This window comes from Cupressus sempervirens, chromosome 5 (assembly GCF_028749045.1).
Source record: "Cupressus sempervirens isolate cs-2001-9-10 chromosome 5, ASM2874904v1, whole genome shotgun sequence".
NCBI lineage: Eukaryota > Viridiplantae > Streptophyta > Pinopsida > Cupressales > Cupressaceae > Cupressus > Cupressus sempervirens.
In genome coordinates this window covers 390,249,710-390,268,469 of record NC_143122.1, presented here as the reverse complement: position 1 = coordinate 390,268,469, position 18,760 = coordinate 390,249,710, and the positions used below count along the sequence as shown (strand labels likewise).

The 18,760-nt window shown below is 38.3% G+C and overlaps 1 protein-coding gene across 2 annotated transcripts in view; it reads right to left on the bottom strand.

Annotated features, from left to right (window-relative positions):
- LOC149556436 (Basic-leucine zipper (bZIP) transcription factor family protein) overlaps window positions 1–16,721 on the bottom strand; it is a 34,552-nt gene extending 17,831 nt beyond the window's left edge. Inside the window, exons 1-3 of one of the 2 annotated variants that reach the window (XM_089830746.1) lie at window positions 15,820–16,721; window positions 14,746–14,916; window positions 14,555–14,632 (exon numbers count right to left, since the gene is read on the bottom strand). In XM_089830746.1, coding sequence (XP_089686872.1) covers window positions 14,555–14,632; window positions 14,746–14,916; window positions 15,820–16,173 — 603 coding nt within the window. In that variant the 5' untranslated portion in view covers window positions 16,174–16,721. The remainder of the gene's footprint in view (window positions 1–14,554; window positions 14,633–14,745; window positions 14,917–15,819) is intronic. The other variant, XM_089830747.1, reaches the window with a different exon arrangement.
- Between the last annotated feature and the right edge of the window lie 2,039 nt (window positions 16,722–18,760).

Genomic DNA, 18,760 nt, shown 5'->3' with positions numbered 1-18,760 from the left:
TCACATTATTATCTTCCTTCCCCATGGCCTTCACCTTCCTTTACGTAGCCTTTATATCCCTCTCACACAGCATTTGGTTCCCTCCATCACGGCATCAAGCTCCCTCTGACACGGCCTTGGCTACCTTCAGCGCGGCTCCCTTGGGCACTTTCCATCAGGTGGTCTCCCTTAGGTACTTTCCCTCAGGTTCTTTCCCTCGGATACTTGCCCTCGGGCGGTTTTCATTAGGTACTTACTCTCAGGTGTGTTGTTGGGAACATTACAGAGCTTACTTTTGGTATTTGGTGAATATCTGGCATTAAGTGATTCATAGTTGTCTTCAATTAGTTAAATTCTCACATTATTATCTTACTTCCCCGTGACCTTCGCCTCCCTTTCCGTAGCCTTCAGATCCCTCTCACATGGCATCAGGTTCCCTCTGGCGCGGCATCAGGCTCCCTGTGGCGCAACCTCCGGGTGGTTTCCCAAGGTGGTTTCCCTTGGGTGGTTTCCATTAGGTACTTACTCTCAAGTGTGTCATCGGAAACATTACATTATATAGCCGCCCTCTTTGTTGTCATCTTAGAGACTTGTCCCTCATCTCCTACAGTCCCATGTCCTAGAAACTTGGGGTAACCTTGCTTTTTAGTAGTTTTTACTAAGAAAACTGCAGCATTGCAAACTACGGATCTCCCATGATGTTTGGCACTTCATGAATTCCTCAAGGATATGGAGAATTTAGAAGGATATGAATGAATTACTCCAGTATTATGTTAGGCTTCTTCAAAAACAATTAGTAGGCATTATGCCTTAAACACAAAATCTCTTGATATGTTCTTAACATGGATGAAAATTGAATTTCAAACTAGACAATGTGATTGGGTCTTTCCTTACAATAAATAAATCAGTTGCAATCGTAGAGCTCAAGAAAATATATTTACATCAAAACAGTTTTTATTTGAGGCAGTAGCCACCTTTAATTCTGTCAAATGCTATCCAAGCAGCAAATTCTCCAAATATTCTCCCTCTGGCAGTTTGCATCTGTCTGGCTATATTTTCTTGCCACAAAATACTAGGTTCAGGAGATTGTCAATTCCATTATTCCTTCAAAACAAATTATAAAGATAGTTGATTTCTTTATTCCCTGAAATTGGTTTATGTGGATTACACTCAATTCCATTATTCGATGAAACATTTTATATGGATTATGTTTTTTCTTCCACTGCCTTTAGAAATTTTTCCATGATTACATTCCTGTCTCTATCTTCAACCTCCCTTTCAGCTGTTTTTTCCTTGGACACTCCTCAATTATGATTTTTACTTTTAAGTTTATATCTACATATTAATTGGAAATTTAAGTTGTGAGTTCGGATTGATACTCCTTTTTGTTATATTTATATATTTCTGAAATTAGCTTTATAATATTATATTCATGTAAGTATGTAGGCCATACTGATAACTTGTTGATTTCATACAGATATCATACCTAAGCTTCAATGGTGTTTGATATCTTCTCCTTCAATTGTCAAAGTCGCAGTGTTGGAGATTATTTCTAGAGCTGATTGAGATTTTTATCAAAGTCCTTCACATATCTACTGGTATTTTTCTAACCATTCATACTTGTTGGGAGTGTTTGGTTTGGGCGGCTAGGGTTAGACAACCCTCATGTCCCTTATTTTCCAATATCAACAACTAGATATGTGAGTTTCGTGTTTGCCATTGGTTTTCACTACTTGGGTATATCTAGTTTGATTTGCATTGTAATTTTTACACTAGTTGCATATTATAAGCATTTATTTCAGCGGCAATGGTGGCAAACCTCCACTCATTTAAATAATTGCAAAATCATTTCCTAATTGTTCTAATAAAGTGGCAATGGTTGCAAACCCACATGAATCTAGATAGTTGGAATCTCATGTTATTTCATGTTATTGTTCTAAGTGTGTTAGCATGGACGTCCCCCAGTCATCCAATTAGTTTGTCCATGAGAACATTTGCATATATGGGTTTAATGTGCATGAAGGTGATATGAAGCTAACATTCAAAATTAGTTATATCTTACTTTAATTATTTCAAAAGCGAAAAAGAAAATCAAGTGTAGTCATTACAGAGGCATTAGAGCTCAAAATTTCCTGCCACTGTTGAGAAATTCAAAAAATGATTTTCATTTTTAAATTGGCATCAAATGATAGATTGGAGTTGGCCAAAGTTCTTTATGAGAAAGGTAGAAAACTTAGTTTGGAATTGCAAACAAGGAAAAATCTTCTCATGTCTTTGATCCAGTTACAAGGATGTTTGAGCATTGTAGAGCAATCACCTCCAAATTCATTGCAAATATCTCTTGCTTGTCCTCTTTACTAGTACCCGTTGGATGCCCCCACTCATATCCTCCCTTCACGTTAGTAGTTGAACAGGCACATCAGGATAGACACCTAAAAGCAATATATATGTATGACTCAAGTTGTCCCCCCCAGGAGGGCTACAGTCAAGGATTGCATTCTATGTAGAGAAAATTCTTGATATACAAGATGGGGTCATTGTGTGGTCTTCATAACTCTCTCAGCGTTGGACACACGCACTGTGCATCTCCTTAGGATCTTTCAAGGTGGGACCTCATTGGCTTCGTATTCAAGCAAACCACCAAATTGATAGGGAGGATCTTATTTGTCATCTTTGTGACATAGGGGGAGCCTGAGACAGAGACACATTTTATCTTCTATCGCTCCATTTATGGTGAGATCAGAGGGAGGGTCTACTATCTATTCCAAGGATGTCAGTTTCTCTCATCCTACTTCGAGTACACTGATCAACAGTGCCTAGCCCTTTATCTTTAGAAGACCACAAGGCTTTGGGATCACACCTTATAGATTTAGTCTCCCTCAAGACAGACCAAAGGTCGGCCCATCACCTCCTTCTCAATGGTCTCTCCGGCTTGGGGTACCAAGCGGTCACTTGGTCTCCCTACCTCTAGGCACATCAGGTCACTGAGGCCTCGTAGGAGTTACATGCAGCAACAACTCTCCACTTCTAGCAAATCTGAGAGATAGTATAGGGCTTCCTCTCATCCTAGGTCATATCCTTCAGTTTGGAATTTCTTCTCCATAGCGGGGCGCATCTAGCTTGTTGGCAGCGGCACCCTCTATCTCTTATTTCTGCTTTGTTCTACTTTTTCCTAGGCATCATTTGGTGTTCCCATTGTTAACTAGCTTCTACTGTTATGTTCTAGCTTTCCCTTAGACCCTCTTTGTGGTCTCTTGTTGGACATTACTAAAATTATCTTATCTTATCTATACCAACTCATTTGAGTCAACACAGGTGATTAAGGCATTTAGATGGTGAGATAAGGTTATTGGTTGCTACTTATTTGATGGAGATCACAAGTATTTTAGCACCTCAAGAACCTTATGGAGATAACACAAGGAGGAGGTACTTGAGCTAATCGTTGATGGCTCCAACATCTTGGGGAATCGAAAGTAATCATTTCTCTAGTAGGGCTTCCATATGGAAAACATTTGCAAGAGTCTGATTGGGTAATATTATGCTAGACTTGGGACTGCATGATTTAATACATAGCATGTTTCAACATTTCTTGGTCATAATTAGGAAATAACACGATAAAGATGTTATTACAACCATGAAGACTATCATGGTTATGTCAATTAATGATCCAAAACCTTATGCACATATGTTATTAGTCATTTCAAGGCAAGAACGAGATGCTTCTAAATCTGCTTATGAGTTGGTCAACAAGGTGCTCAAATAATGTGAATGAAATTGAAAACTTTCTTGGACTTTGAGGAGGTTAATGCAACAAAGAATGATGAAGAGAATACCATGGAGCATGAAGACCTTCTGGATATTTCTTTAGTTATGTGTGCAGCTACTAAGCAAGAGGATTTTCATGTCCAATTTCAGATTTATCTAGTGATGCTACTAAGACTAATGATTTTCATGATGCACCTTGTGATGAGTTCACTAATCCTTGTTGATGAAGAGAATGGTGAAAACAAATTTTCAGAAGGGGGTCAAGAGAACAAATATGATGATGAAATTGGAATCAGTTATTTAGCATCCCAGGCAGTATATTCTTCAGTACTGATTTTTGCCCAATCTTGGCTAGTCTTGATGCTAACATGTGCATTGTTTATTCACCATCATCCTCCATGCAATCATTTTATCTTCAAACATAGTTTGCATTCCGACATCCCTTTTTCCATGAGATGTGTGTAGTTGCAATTCGATCATCATCCTTGGTTGAGGTTTCCAACAAATATGGATACACAACAAAGATCATTGTATCAATGGTGCCTTCTTTATGGTGACATCCAATCATTTTGCAAGGCATCTCATAATCCTTTCCCCCAACATTGTTGAAGCTGTGATGTTCCTTTACTTCATGTCACTTTTGATGTTGCAATGATCTCTCTTTCAGGCCTTGTCCTTGAACTCTCCTTAGTGCATGCACTTGATCATCACCCCCTACAATCATCTCCACTTCACCTCCATGCACCCATCCTTGCAAAACAAGAGAAACACTTGAGTTTATAAATAAAAAAATGCAAAGGCTTGAAATATTTTGTAATAAAACATCTTTTCTGAAGAACATGATTTCAACTTTCAATTGGCAATTTTACTTCTGATTTCTGTTATGCATTTTTAAACTTAAGTGAACTTGATTTTTACCTCCGCCCTTTCACGCCCATATACATCACATCTTAAAAATTTTACACCATGATGTTTTACAGATCATTATCTCTGATTTTTGCACTTCATTATTCTATGTTTTGCCTTTTAATGACTGATTTCTGTTCTTCCAATGACAGATGTCTGTCATTTATTCCTGACTTTATTTACAAATTTGCCTCGAGATTACATGTGCACTTGCTCTGGTCTGCTTATGACCAGATGAGATTTGTGGTTGAATTGATGTAGCAATGCCTTCATCTGATGTTTATTGTACCCATCTCATCAAAAACTAGACCCAGTGGATTAAAAATGCCGACCTTGTATAGTCCTTTAAATTTTAAACCAATTATTCAACAACTCTCCTTCCCCAATGGTAGCATTTAAACAATTTAATTTAACAATTCTCCCTCTCTGAACTCATAAACAATTTGAATTTCCACTCTTAATGGGAGTGACTAAATCAATTTGCAAATTAATCCTATGAGGGGTCAGAATTCAGACCCTCATTAGGAATTCACCTTGAGAAATATTATTACACATAGGGCTTCCACAATCAATTTGGAAATCCACTGTTTGTCTGCAATTTTATCTTGAGGCAGGTCAATATTCCACTAGGAGTTAGCGATTTTGTCCAAAAGCAGCATGAAATTTTACTATAAGTCGGGACTTTTTTCATCAAGCCATTTGGAAATCAGCCTTGTTTTAGGATTTTCTTCCAATGGATGTCGGATTTCCATCAAGTGTTAGGAATGCCTTAAAAAGATGGAGCGAAAATCAAAGACTTGTTTAACCAGATGCCTTGGAGGAGGTTGGAATTCAGGCCATTGTTAGGGATTTTCCAAAAGATCAGGTTGTAAATCCATGTTAGAATTGTACTTGATGCTGATCAGAATCTCCACCTTTGTTTGGAATTTTCATCAAATTGAAATCCCAACAAAGTCTCTTACAAAAAATAATGATTAGTATTCTAATTTACAAAGTCTCTTTTGAAATTTGGTTCACTACAAAGTCAGATTTAGTTCAAATTCACTCAAAATTCTGCCACAGTCGAGTAAATTCACTCAAAATTCTCTCAAAGGGACCCTATAAGAATTTTGGACAAATTTGGAATACTCTTGATTTGGACAGAGGAACCCAAAACGAATTTGGGGTGAATTAACTGAAAATGTCATTTTTATTGACTTTTTCGTAAAGATATTTTGCCAACTTAGGTCTGTTTGCCCCTCCAACCCTAAAAGTGACCACTAAAAAGACCACAGGGGTTGTTTTATATGTCATTTGTGCATTTGTTAATGAAAAGAAAAGCTACTTACCTCCATTTGTGTATGAACATATTTGCCAACAACCTATCCCTTTAGACACACTAACAAATGTTACCTACTTTTACCAACAAACATCTACATCAATCCTTGTATGTGATTCCATGCCACGGCTTTCACAGTTGAAGTAATTTGTTATTTCAGCATTTCTATTAGTGTTTAGTCTTGTCAGACTATTACATGTGAAAAAATTCAACAAGGAAAAACCTTAGACTAAGGAGGGTTCCCTTATCCTACTATTCTGAGTCAAACTTTTGGGAGACAACACTTCAGAACCTTTGGTCTCTATTCCATCTCAACTCTATTAGTTCTTGACACCTTCAGACTAGGACACCTTGCACCATGTTTGGCACTTTCAGCTCCAATTTCCAAATCCAGGTTTTTTTTGTATCTTGTTGTACATCTGGCTTGTTGTGTTTGTTATATTTATGTAATGCTAGTGTTTTAAACTTTACTGCATTTTTGCTATAATTAGCCTAGATTTCTTAACAATCTCAGTTTATTGCACTTCAGCTCTCCTATTAGAACTATAGCTGAACCTATTGGCATTCCAATAAAATGAAAAGGATTTTGATATCTTAATTTACATCAATAGGCCTATGCCTTCATTTTCCACCATTTCATTTTGGTGAACCCAACGTGTCTTGCACTTGCATACTTTTTTGATTTCAAAGCATAGATCTGTTTTACTTCCACATATAGATGCAACCATTCCTGAAATTTATTGCTTATGTATGTGCATTTAATTAAATAGTTATCACATCACTGCTCTCATGTCATTCAATTTATCGGTTGATTAATCACATCATTGTTATTATAATTGTCAATTTATTGGTAAAGTAATCATATCATTGTCATTGAATATCACTCAATCGATTCGTTAATTAATTGAATCAGTATCATTCCGTATTAAACTTGCAATAAATCTTGTGGGATAAACCAGAACACTAAAAATATAAACAAAAATTCATTTTCTTCTTCTCTCTTTCTTCTATTGCTTTCAAGGAGAAAGTGTGTATTTTTGGAGCTTACACTTGTTTATGAGTTTCATAATCCACTATTCTGAGTCTGATAACTTCACATGCTTTCGCTTGTAAAGGTGGTAAGCCTAAGTTGCATGTTGACTTGTTCCCATCAAGAAACTTAGAAGAGCAATTTTCCATTAATCAAACACATGGCTTGCCTAAGACCCTACACTTAGCAGAGCAATCCATTAGCAAACACATAGCTTGCCTAATATACCTCAAAATAATTCCTCTGATGATTCCCATGATGAGGATGACCCTACACAAGTGTCTAACAAACAATAGAAGAAGTTGGACAAGGAATTGGAAGGTTTTCAATAATTTATGAGTACAGAACACTTGGCTGTAGAGGCTATCCCCTTGATTATGAATCTAAGAAAATTGATACAAGGTGATTTGTATGGTGTGGATATTCTACGTAGCATAGCTCACATAGTAAATGAAAACACTAATCATAGCTAGTTGCGCATTAGTACTTGGATATGTGGCTCCTCAAAACCAAATGGAGATGTATGTATTGATACTCACAGAAATACCTTGTATTTCTATATTCACTTATTCTATCATGTCTACTGCCTTACAAATTAACAATGCCACTCATGTTACTCTTGGGTCTCATCCTATTAACTAATGCACCCGTGTTCCACCTTCCTCCACTCTCCCTTTTTGTTTCTCAAAATACCCACCTACTTTCTCCACCTCTCACTTACCACAATTTTACACTTATCATAATTAGTACTTGGATACGTGGCTCCTCAAAACCAAATGGAGATGTATGTACTGATACTCACAGTAATACCTTGTATTCCTATATTCACCTATTCTATCATGTCTACTGCCTTACAAAATAGCAATCCCATTCATGTTACTCTTGGGTCTCATCCTATTAACTAATACACCCGTGTTCCACCTTCCTCCACTCTCCCTTTTTGTTTCCCAAAATACCCACCTACTTTCTCCACCTCTCACTTACCACAATTTTACACTTACTTATCATAAATAGCAATGCCACTCATGTTACTCTTGGGTCTCATCCTATTAACTAATACACCCGTGTTCCACCTTCCTCCACTCTCCCTTTTTGTTTCCCAAAATACCCACCTACTTTCTCCACCTCTCACTTACCACAATTTTACACTTACTTGTCATAATACCCCTCCACCTACATACAATTCCAACCCACCTTCACATTCCAATTTCTCACAAACCAATTCATCTTTTGATTTCATCATTAACCAATTGTTGCAAAATAGTCATAATTACAATAATAATCAGCCGACATAAGCCAAATCCAATCCCAACCAATTCTTCCATCATATTGTATAGTTAGCCCACTTTCACATACCATCCTTAAGACTACCACAACACAACACACAGAGGTGCCACATTTTGAGAAATATAATAAGAAAGGTGACTGTAGCACTTATGTGGTGGCTTTTACCTCTTTAAGAAGCAATTTTATTCTTGAGGATGCTCTTCTTGCAAAATGTTTTAACTTTTCCTAGATCATTAAAAATAACTTTAGATTGATTTTGTTCTTTGCCTAGTAATTCAATAAACTATTTTTCACAACTTGTTAATCTGTTTCTACAGCATTTTCAAAATAATATTTAACCTGAAATAACATTAATTGATACGATACATTATTTAAAAGGTGTGAATTTAGGCCATCCTTCGCTCACCTCCATATAAGCAATCCCTTCCATAGTCCATAAGAGTATAAAATTACCATTTGGAGGACAAATGCATACTATATTTCATAGTAGGTTTCAGCCCTTGCCTGGGTGTGAAAACTTAATACTTGACTACTTTTGGCCTCATCAAACTCAACCTCTTCGACCTCACAAAGACTCTTTGTTCCTTTCCTACCAAAAATTTAAAGCCAAGAGAATAGTTGAGTTAGGTAGTTCCTCAGGGTCCACTGCAACTACTTGCCTAAGGACTTTATGATGTCTAAGGATATTGAAGTAACTCTTCCTACACCATAGATAATGAGTGAGCCACATCTTGGACTGAGAATCCTTTCCCTTCCTAGAGTGTCTACTATGCATGTTGTGGCTACACATCCACCATCCTATAAAGTTTCACTAAGGCAAACAACCAGCATTATCTAGACCTCCTCCTCTATGTCTCAACCTTTAGAGGTTCCTTTCATTCTTCCTTTTGGTTCTAGAGCAAAAGAAGAAAAGGAATCGATGATGAATGATACCTAACCTCTTACAAAATCTATAAATTGTAACTGATGAAATCATAGTGCAAGAAAACGCCATAAAAGAGATTGTGCATTTCTTGTGAGCTTTCTATGAGAAGTGAGTCTTTAACTAAGCAATTGGATGTTGATTTTCCCCACCCATCAACTATGTTACCTTCAACCACTCCAAAAGATGATCCTTGCCCAACCTAGTCGAAAGTTGAAGTAGTTGTTTCCAAGGGATTCTTCTCCTATTGCACCTCCTATGGTAATAAATTTGGATGATTATTTGGATGACAAGGTTAAAACTGTTAAAAAGGTTCATGTGGTATCCTTGATATTTTCTAAAGCATCGACTTTGGCTTCTAGTGATACACACAGTGATCCTTCCTTAGGGAGTTGTCTATGTTTGAACTAGACATAACTCCTTGTATTGTACTAGTCGTAACCCCTCTAGCATCTTGCTTGCCATCTCTTTTTTATAATGAGAAAGATGGGAGGCAGATGATTTGTGATATACCAACTCACATGTGTTGTGTGTCTTTCTCTTTGTGTGTTTGCTTACATGGAATGTGATTCCCTATGATGTGTTGATTGGCATGTATATTGTTTGTTGAGCTTTCTTTGTATGACCCTTGATGCTCCATTGGCACAAGGATACAAAGAAACTGAGCCCAATTGTGGCATTCTTCTATTTGTCGTATATATGTTTTGTTATAAAGGTGTTTTTGTGTTGTCTTCTTTAGCATCTTGCTTGCCATCTCTTTTTAATAATGAGAAAGATGGGAAGTAGATGATTTGTGATAGACTAGCTCCCATCTGTTGTATGGCTTTCTGTTTGTGTGTTTTCTTGCATGGGATGTGATTCCCTATGATGTGTTGTTGGCATGTATATTTTTTGTTAAGCTCTCTTTGGATGACCCTTGATGCTCTGTCGGCACAAGGATACAAAGCGACTGAGCTCAGTAGTGGCATTCTTCTATTTTTCGTAGATATGTTTTGTCATTAAGGTGTTTTTGTGTTGTCTCATGCTTGCCATATCTTTTTAATAATGAGAAAGATGGGAGGCAGATGATTGTGATAGACTAGCTCACGTGTTGTATGTCTTGCTCTTTGTGTGTTTGCTTGCATGGAATGTGATTCCCTATGATGTGTTGTTTGGCATGTATATTGTTTGTTACGCTCTCTTGGGATGGCCCTTGATGCTCCATTGGCACAAGGATACAAAGCAACTAAGCACAATTGTGGTGTTCTTCTATTTGTCATCTATATGTTTTGTCATAAAGATGTTTTTGTGTTGCCTTTAAGGGACGAGGCATTTTTAATCTTTTCCAATAGTCCTTTGTTTCTTCTCATGTGATCTTCCTTCTTTGTACTCATAGTTCTACTAAATTTTGGGGATGAGGTCATTTCAAAAATCATATTGATGTACATAATTTATCTTATGCGTATGCAAGCCCCATATATTTGGATCCCTTCTATTCTCTTGCATTCTCTTGTTTTTATGTGATATCGCCTCAATTTTTTTTGTGTTGGGGGTGTTTCATCATTGCAACATGCTTCATGTTCAATATATACCATCTTAAAAGAACTTGCCCCAAGTTGGCCTACACAATTACTTTAAGGTGGAGGCGTGAATTCCGCTATGCATTTTACTTTTTGCATACACCACAAACATTTTAATTCTATCGTAGCACCCTTTGCAAATCCTATCAAGACTACCCAGCAATAAGAGGTTTTTGCTAGGCCTTCTAATTGCTGTTTGCATGAAGCTCACCTAGCATAACACAACTTTCTAGTTTTGAGGCCTCCACTTGTCCATGCGCCCCCTCACATAACAAAACTTACAAGCCATGTAACTTCTTGTGAACATGGCTCTTAGTAAGCAATTGAGGATCTTACTAGTCCTAAAGGGCATGCTTTGTATGTTGTTATATAACTCCTCATAAGTATTCACAGATCTTATTTTGTCCTAGATGTCATGCATTCTCTTTGTCGATATGGCTTCTAGTGAGAAAAAGCAGATTTTACTACTCTAGATGCCATACTATATGCATGCTCGAAGTGTGTTCCCAATGTTGATCATATTGCTCACTTTGTACTTGCATTTTATCTTGATATTGTAGATTGATAAGATCTTAGGTCTTGGGGGCTACGGCCACGCCAAAGTTAGAGTTGTCCTATCTCTCCAATATCTTGATGAAAGAATCTTTGGCTTCTCTATACTTCATGAAGATTATGAGTGTAAGTTCATACTCCTGCTAAACTGGGGGCTAAATATATTGTTGTGAATTGTATACCCTTACAATTTCACACTAAGTTTGGACCCACTTTGGTAATTTGCTTCATAGGGCTCAATTTCAAGACTGTTTGCATAAACTTGGTGCATTTCACTATTCGTGACCTTTTTTGAGGCTCATTTTGGCAAGACTGGGGCAATAGGCATCCCTGTCCAAGAAATTAGAGCTTAAAGTTTGAAAGATGAATGCCAGCTTTAAAATATCATGAATTTGTCCTCCAAAATCAACCCTCTCTGAAAATTAAATTTGAAAAGGTTTAAGTTGCATCTAAACACAACTCCCTCTTTCATTTCAAGTCCCTATCAACCAAATCTCCTAAATGAAGTTCAATCAAACATAATCAAGCAATTTGTAACTGTTATTAAATGTATGATCAGACTTCCAGACTGATGTGGCAATATCTGAAGGACAGAATACTAACTTTGTTTGTATCTTAAGGACAGAGATATAAATCTGAGTGTCTAATATGTAATGGACAGTTCCGCAATTACCGATCTGGAGAGAGAATACATATATGTATTTTGATGTCTTTTCTCATGTGATCGGTCATTATATATATGGTAACCAAGAGGCATGTTAAGGGCAGATGTGTCTGTTAATTAACCAAAAGACCCGAGTGTTATCAGGCATGCTAATATGTTAAGGTGATTTCATGCTAAGCGATAATCATCTACAGCCTCCGATCTGTTATGTGAAGTGGATCATTTACTCAATCCATACTGAAGCACACAAGATCCATAATGATCAGGGATAAGCAGCCTGATCTAAGAGAAAGATATAATCAGATTTTCATACTTGATTTGATCAGATTAGTACAAGGATGATCTCAAAAGAAGTTTATGGCAGGATAATTTGATGTCTATCTATATGTGTGTAAGTATGTATATCAGTTCACATGGTCAACTGGTATACATTCATACACATGCATATGCATACAGTTTTCCATTTGATTTGTCCTTGAATTCTGACCAACGCTATCATGTCTTAACAAAATTCAATTTCAGATCTACATTTAAGGAAAAAGGCATTCAAAAGCATACAACTTTGTTACAGCAATAATGATAAAATACATTGTGTTTCTCCATGGTGAAAGCATGCACTAACATGTTGCAGGATTCCATTCCATTGACATGAAGCCTTGTGTAAGATTCCATGCCAAGGGTTTCATAATTGAGGTAACTTGTTATTTCAGCATTTCCATTATTATTTAGCCTCTATTCTCACTAGAACTAACACTCTTTTTCATCATCGTAGTTGTTGTCAAGGTGGGACTGGGAACAGCATGGGATTTGGCTTTTGCAAGCCCTATATAGCACAACCATTCATCCCCACTTTTCATAGTGAAGGCTCAAGTTCCAACAATAAAAGTTGTACAAACATTGTACGAAGGTGCAGAGCATTCTATGACAGGTTGCAACAGACTTTGAATAAGAGAAAAACTCTGGACTAAGGAAGATGTTGCCCCTATTCTATTAATCCAAATCAAACTTCTATGAGACAACACTTCAAAAACTCATGGCTGCATTCTAGCTCATCTCTATCAATTCTAGACACCTTCCGCCTTTCACCCGTGTCAGATCCAAGTTCTTTTTGATGCATCTCTGTCCCCAATCTAGCTTGGTGTGTCTGATCTTTTTTAATTCTAATGTTTATTGCCAAAATCACAATTTATTATATTATTTACCTAGATTACATAATAATCTCTATTCCATTGCAACAAAGAAATATAATCCCATCAGTCAGCTCACCTTTCAGAACAAGAAGTGAACCTATTTGTGTTCCAATGATATGCAAAGGAGAGATCCAAGCATCCTAGGAAATGCTTCGTGGAGATATACTCGATCCCCAAGGAACATTCACAATTGGTGATCAAGGAGCCCAACAAAGCAGTTTTACATTAGGATTGAAGTCTGCATTAACACTATCCATTTAGCTAGACAAATTTATTTCAGGAGTGCTAAGCTGATCTTATGCAATGATATGCATTTCCATAAAAAATGTGCCATATGAACAGTAGTAATTATATAAAGCATACACTTGGAAAGATTTAAGGACTAATTCAGCCAAATGGTTATCTATCAGCAAAATTTCCAATTGGGTATGCAAAAAAACACATGACAAAGATATTTTCTTTATATGCAAGCCAATTGAGAACCATAAAATGTCCTAAAGACAAATGCTTAATTTTCTATATTAGTGAGTGAGATTCGACATACTCAACCAATCAATCAACTTCTTTTGACATATATGGTTTGTATTGACAAAATGAATTCGAGATTATCTATGTTGAACTCTTGATTATAAGCCTTTCAGAAAAGAATTACAATCTTTAAAAACTTCGGCTGTGATATGTTTACTCATTCCACAAGGAAAATGCCATTGGAAAGATGAAAATAGTGTTCATACATTCCAAATGAGTCCCTAAGGAAACCTTTTAATACTTAGGCTACTTTTGCCAATACATTTCTCTGTTGAGTGCCCAGCCATCATATAGATCCATAGGGAGGTGAAGAACCTCCATATGTCAATCTTCTACGTTCTATCGGGGTAGCAAAATCATGTCCATTTATTCCAATTCGGATTGAATCCGAACTAATGTATTCCATCTATTAGTCCCCTTTATTCTGGTTAAGTGTGGATGCAAGTCCAATTTAATAAAAACACAGTGTACTGAGTTCACATAAAATTAATTGAAACTTGGGCTCCTGTATTGTCCCCCCTCCATCCTGCAATGTGCTTCCCAGTCCCTCACTACCCAACTTCCGCCCACTGCTTCTTGCCATTTTGGGATACAAAACTACAGGCTTATTACATAGAAAAATAAATTCTTCTAATTAGATTGTTTCTAAATACATGAGCATGTTTTAAAAACCTTGCAAGGACCTTCCATGAGTACATCCAGTTAATTTGCGACTGTCCTAAAGACAAGGGAATGAAATGGCTAAATAACAGCTGCATTAGAATATTATTAGTAATAAGCGACTAAGTTTTTTACACCATAAGCATTTGCCATGACTTCTCATTCCTTGAAAAATAGGTAGCATCAGTATTTACCTGCTTTCGACGTATCGTCTTCCTTGCCGATTCCCTATTTGCTTGAACCCTACGAAGTCTTCGAGCTTCTTTCTCAATCTGCCAATAAGCAAATCATATATGACGCTACAAATTTTCAAAGCAAAAAACTGTTACTCCTGCTAAAATAGAACTAAAACGATAGTTCCAAGACAGCTCAGAGATTTTAATACCTCTGTAAAAGGCTTTCTAAGCTTGTTCCCAGGCTGAGATACAAGAATTGATATTTTAGGTTGCACATTTAGTGTATCATAGATTGCCTCAAGTTTTACATTTTTTGGCTGAACAAAATGGCATGCATTTGGGGGTTTTCCATTTGATTCTTCTTTCTCAGCAGCAAAACCCTGGTAGCAAGAACATGTCAGCATGCAAGTTGATCAGAATAAATGCAGTAGAAGATATAAGATGATCAGTACTTATGATGCTACAGAGGGTAATGTACAACCTATTTAGCATCCAAAATTGGATCATCAAACCAACAAAAACAAGCAAATAAGATCAGAGTTCTTTCCTGATAATGATGGACCTAATTAAAAACTAAAATGTCAGTAATAAGGAGGATGCGAGAACCGCTCTCGTCATGTGCTACTTACCTCTCCCAGAACTATATAATGTTTTCATTCTTGGACTGTCTTATTGTCATAAAAGGTTATGGAATGCTTGCAATCAAATTTGAATCTCCAGTTTGCACAGACAAGAAGGCATTCCCTATATTTTGCCTACATATTTTTGCTTCATACAGAGCAACTACCCCAACCTTCAGAAGGACCTTCATCAAACCTACAAATTGACTGGGAAAGGGTATGGAGAGAACATGTACAATTTACATAAACCATTCTGCAGGGGCAGGGTGGCCAGGGTGAATCTACTCCAGCTTCACAAGATGGGCAATAAACTCAAAGCAAGAAAAACATTTCTAAATATAGATCTCAAATCAAAACGTCTTACAAATTTGATAACCTAGTATTTAAAAATTAGATATATTGAAGTAAATTGCCAACGAATTTGATTCTTCTCAATTCTCACCGAATCAGGTTTACAAAGCAATACGCACTTCCACCCAAAAACTATATAGGTCAAACTAAATAGAGTTTTGGTATTTGCAAGATCAATTCCCATCGAATTCACTATTTCAAACAAAACCCACTTTGAAAATCTTGGGAAAGTAGCACAAATACCTAAAAGCTACACACTAGCACCATCTATCCACCCTCGTACTTATTCAAGAGAAACCAGTATAAACCTACCTTGGCTGTTTGTCGAGCAGTCGAGTATATTTCCAACAGACTCTCTGCAATTACTGACTGGCACTCTTCCTTAACTGTAACAGTAAGTTGTGAAGTTGACCTGTGACTCGGTGAACCAGACTTGTAGGATTTCCTCCTCCTCCCCTTCCTTCCCCATTGCTTTATTAAACGTCCTTCACCATTTCTATGAACCACCTGAGCAAACTCTGCTAGTGTATAGGCTGCATCCAGCTCAATTTTCACAAGCTCACAATTACTCCCTCTAAAATCAGCAGATGGCAAAGAACTTGACCTTCTTTTATTCCTCCCTAAAGCCATCGCTCTCCTTTCATTCTTCTCTGTAGAATCTACCATGGTTGCAATAGCCAGAGAAGAAATAAAGTGCTAAAAATTAGTCATCGGATCTTCCGGTCGAAGCCGCCTCAGAGACCACATTTACATCAACCAGCAAGAGGGCAAAAGTTTCATGCACTGCTGTTTCCAATTGAATGGGGCTGATGCGGAAGAAAACCCAAGACTCAGAAATCCCTTACGTGTCTCCAATAAGAAACCCACAAAACCTGATGGGTTTGTCTTGAGGCCAGCTGAGAGGCTCTTTGAAAATGTACCAAGTCAGAGTCCGGGCCAATTGAACGTAACATATTCCGCGTGGCATTCCAAGCAGATCTTTCGCGGACACAGTTACTTGTTCCACGTAGCATTTCTGAAAAACTTTCGCCAACATGGCACTTTTTCCACAGAATTGGCGGCTTTTCACACGTGTAAACGTTCCAGTTATGGATGCTACTTATCCTAATATGATGAGTCAAGAGAGCCAATTGGCCATCTTTTCTTTAACTTGTTTTCCCTCGCATGCTGCTACCATGCAAGAGGTCGGACCAGTTTTGTCACATGCCTTGGCCAAGAAATTTAGGACTCGAGACGACTAAATTATAGGCAGATTTCTGAACATAAAATGTACGGGAGTATTTTTTAGTAGCAATCGTTGTTTATATAGGAAAATCTAAAAAGTTATTAATTTGAATTTTAAAGTTATGAGGGTCTGAGTTTTTTCGCTTTGCTAGGGTTTTCTTGCTTCATGCGAACTTTCAGTCTTTTTTGCATACGGCCTTTCGCTTGCACTCTCCTTCTATCGGCACTTGTCATACCGCATTTACTACGGGAGCTTTAGGTTAGGATATAATGGCTTCAGCCAGCGGTGAACCAATTGTTTCTGGTGTTCACGTTGCTGCCTCACACTGCCATGGCGCCGCCACCGAACAAACGCCCGCGCAAGTTTGTCCCGAAGGTTTTCCACGAGGTAATCCTAATATTGTCCTTCCTTTGCAAGAATTTGATGCTGCATGTGACTGGTTAGAACAACATACCTTGATAGGGTATTTTGTTGGTAGGACTCCCCCTAAAGCTATGCTCAGAGAATGGGTCAACAAAAGCTGGACTCCTCATGGCGTCCGCCTTGACGCTGTGCAAAACCTTACCAAAGATTTTTTTTTATTTCGCTTTGCTAACCCGTCGCAAGCTGAAGCAGTTTTTACCAACGGCCCTTGGTCTGTGCGTTCCTCTCTTCTTGTTTTTCAAAAATGGTCCCGAGACTTCTCTGTCTCGGACGATAAAAAGCTTAGGGTTCCTGTTTGGGTCGAATTCCCAGGTCTACCCTTGCCCTGCTGGCCTTTTATTGAGTCAATTGCCCAAGCCCTTGGCAAAGTTGTTACCAAGGAGCTAGAGAAATTTTTTAATGCTCGCCCTCAGCAGCGTGTTTGCATTGAAAATGATCTTTCTAAAGATCTCAAAGATTCTGTGGAAATTCAAATTGGCGCTCAAACCTTCGCACAGAAGGTGCTTTACTTGAACCTACCTAACACCTGTTATAGGTGCCAGTCTGCGAAACACAAGATCAGGGATTGCCCTTTGGCCACGCCTAGGGTCAAACCCCAGCCTAAAGCGACGCCTGTCAAGCAGGTCGAAGGAAAAAAAGAAGAATGGGTTACTGTTTGGCGCAAAGGCAAGCCTGCCTTGAATCCTTTGGCCCCCAAGCCATCCTATGCGGCAGTTACCGAGATTCCTCCTGCTTCCACCGAAGTGTCAGCGCCTGCTAGCGTGGAGACGCCAACGGCTTCTATTGCACTTGTTTCGATTTCGCAAGTTTCAAACCCTGCTAGCTCGCAGGGGATTAAGGCAGCCGCCAGGACCTCGTCATTGGCTGGGGCTCGTTCTCCTCTTGCAGTCTCTTCCATAGTACCACCAGCAACAAGGCGTTCTCGCGGTCCTCCTAGACGTGCGGAGATATCAGGGGTCAAACAGCAGGCTGTAAGTCCAGAGGATTTCCCGTCTGACTTTCACCCGGTTTCTACCTTTTTGCAGAATAGTTACTCCTCTCTCGAGGACGAGGATGATATGGAAGAGTTTTCATGAACTTCCTCTCTTGGAATGTTCGAGGTCTTACAGACCTCCCCAAAAAGTTCTATGTCCGAGATACCCGTCATAGACTTGGGAATTTAGATTTTCTTTGCCTGCAAGAAGTTAAGATTTCTGGTTTCATGCTTTCTGCTGCATGCCGCGTCATTTGGCAGGATAGCGTCATGTTTTCTTCTCAGCATGAAGCTGGCCGAGGTGGTGTAGTTACTCTCTTGTCACCTCGCCTTCATTCTGCTATTATTTCGCATGGTTCTGACCCCACACACCGTATTATTTGGCTTTTGCTTTCCATTAACAATCATTCTTTTGGAGTCATTAATGTTTATGCCTCCAATGATGCTGTGGAAAGGGCGCAAATGTAAGTTTGGCTTGCTGACAACCTGCCACCAGCTGCTTGGGTCTTGTGTGGGGACTTCAATATGGTTGAAGTGGCCTCTGACAAAGATGGCATTCTGCCTTTCCGTTGGACAGCTGGGGAAAGAGAAGCCTAGTTTTACATGCGTCATAAATTGGGCCTCTTTGATCC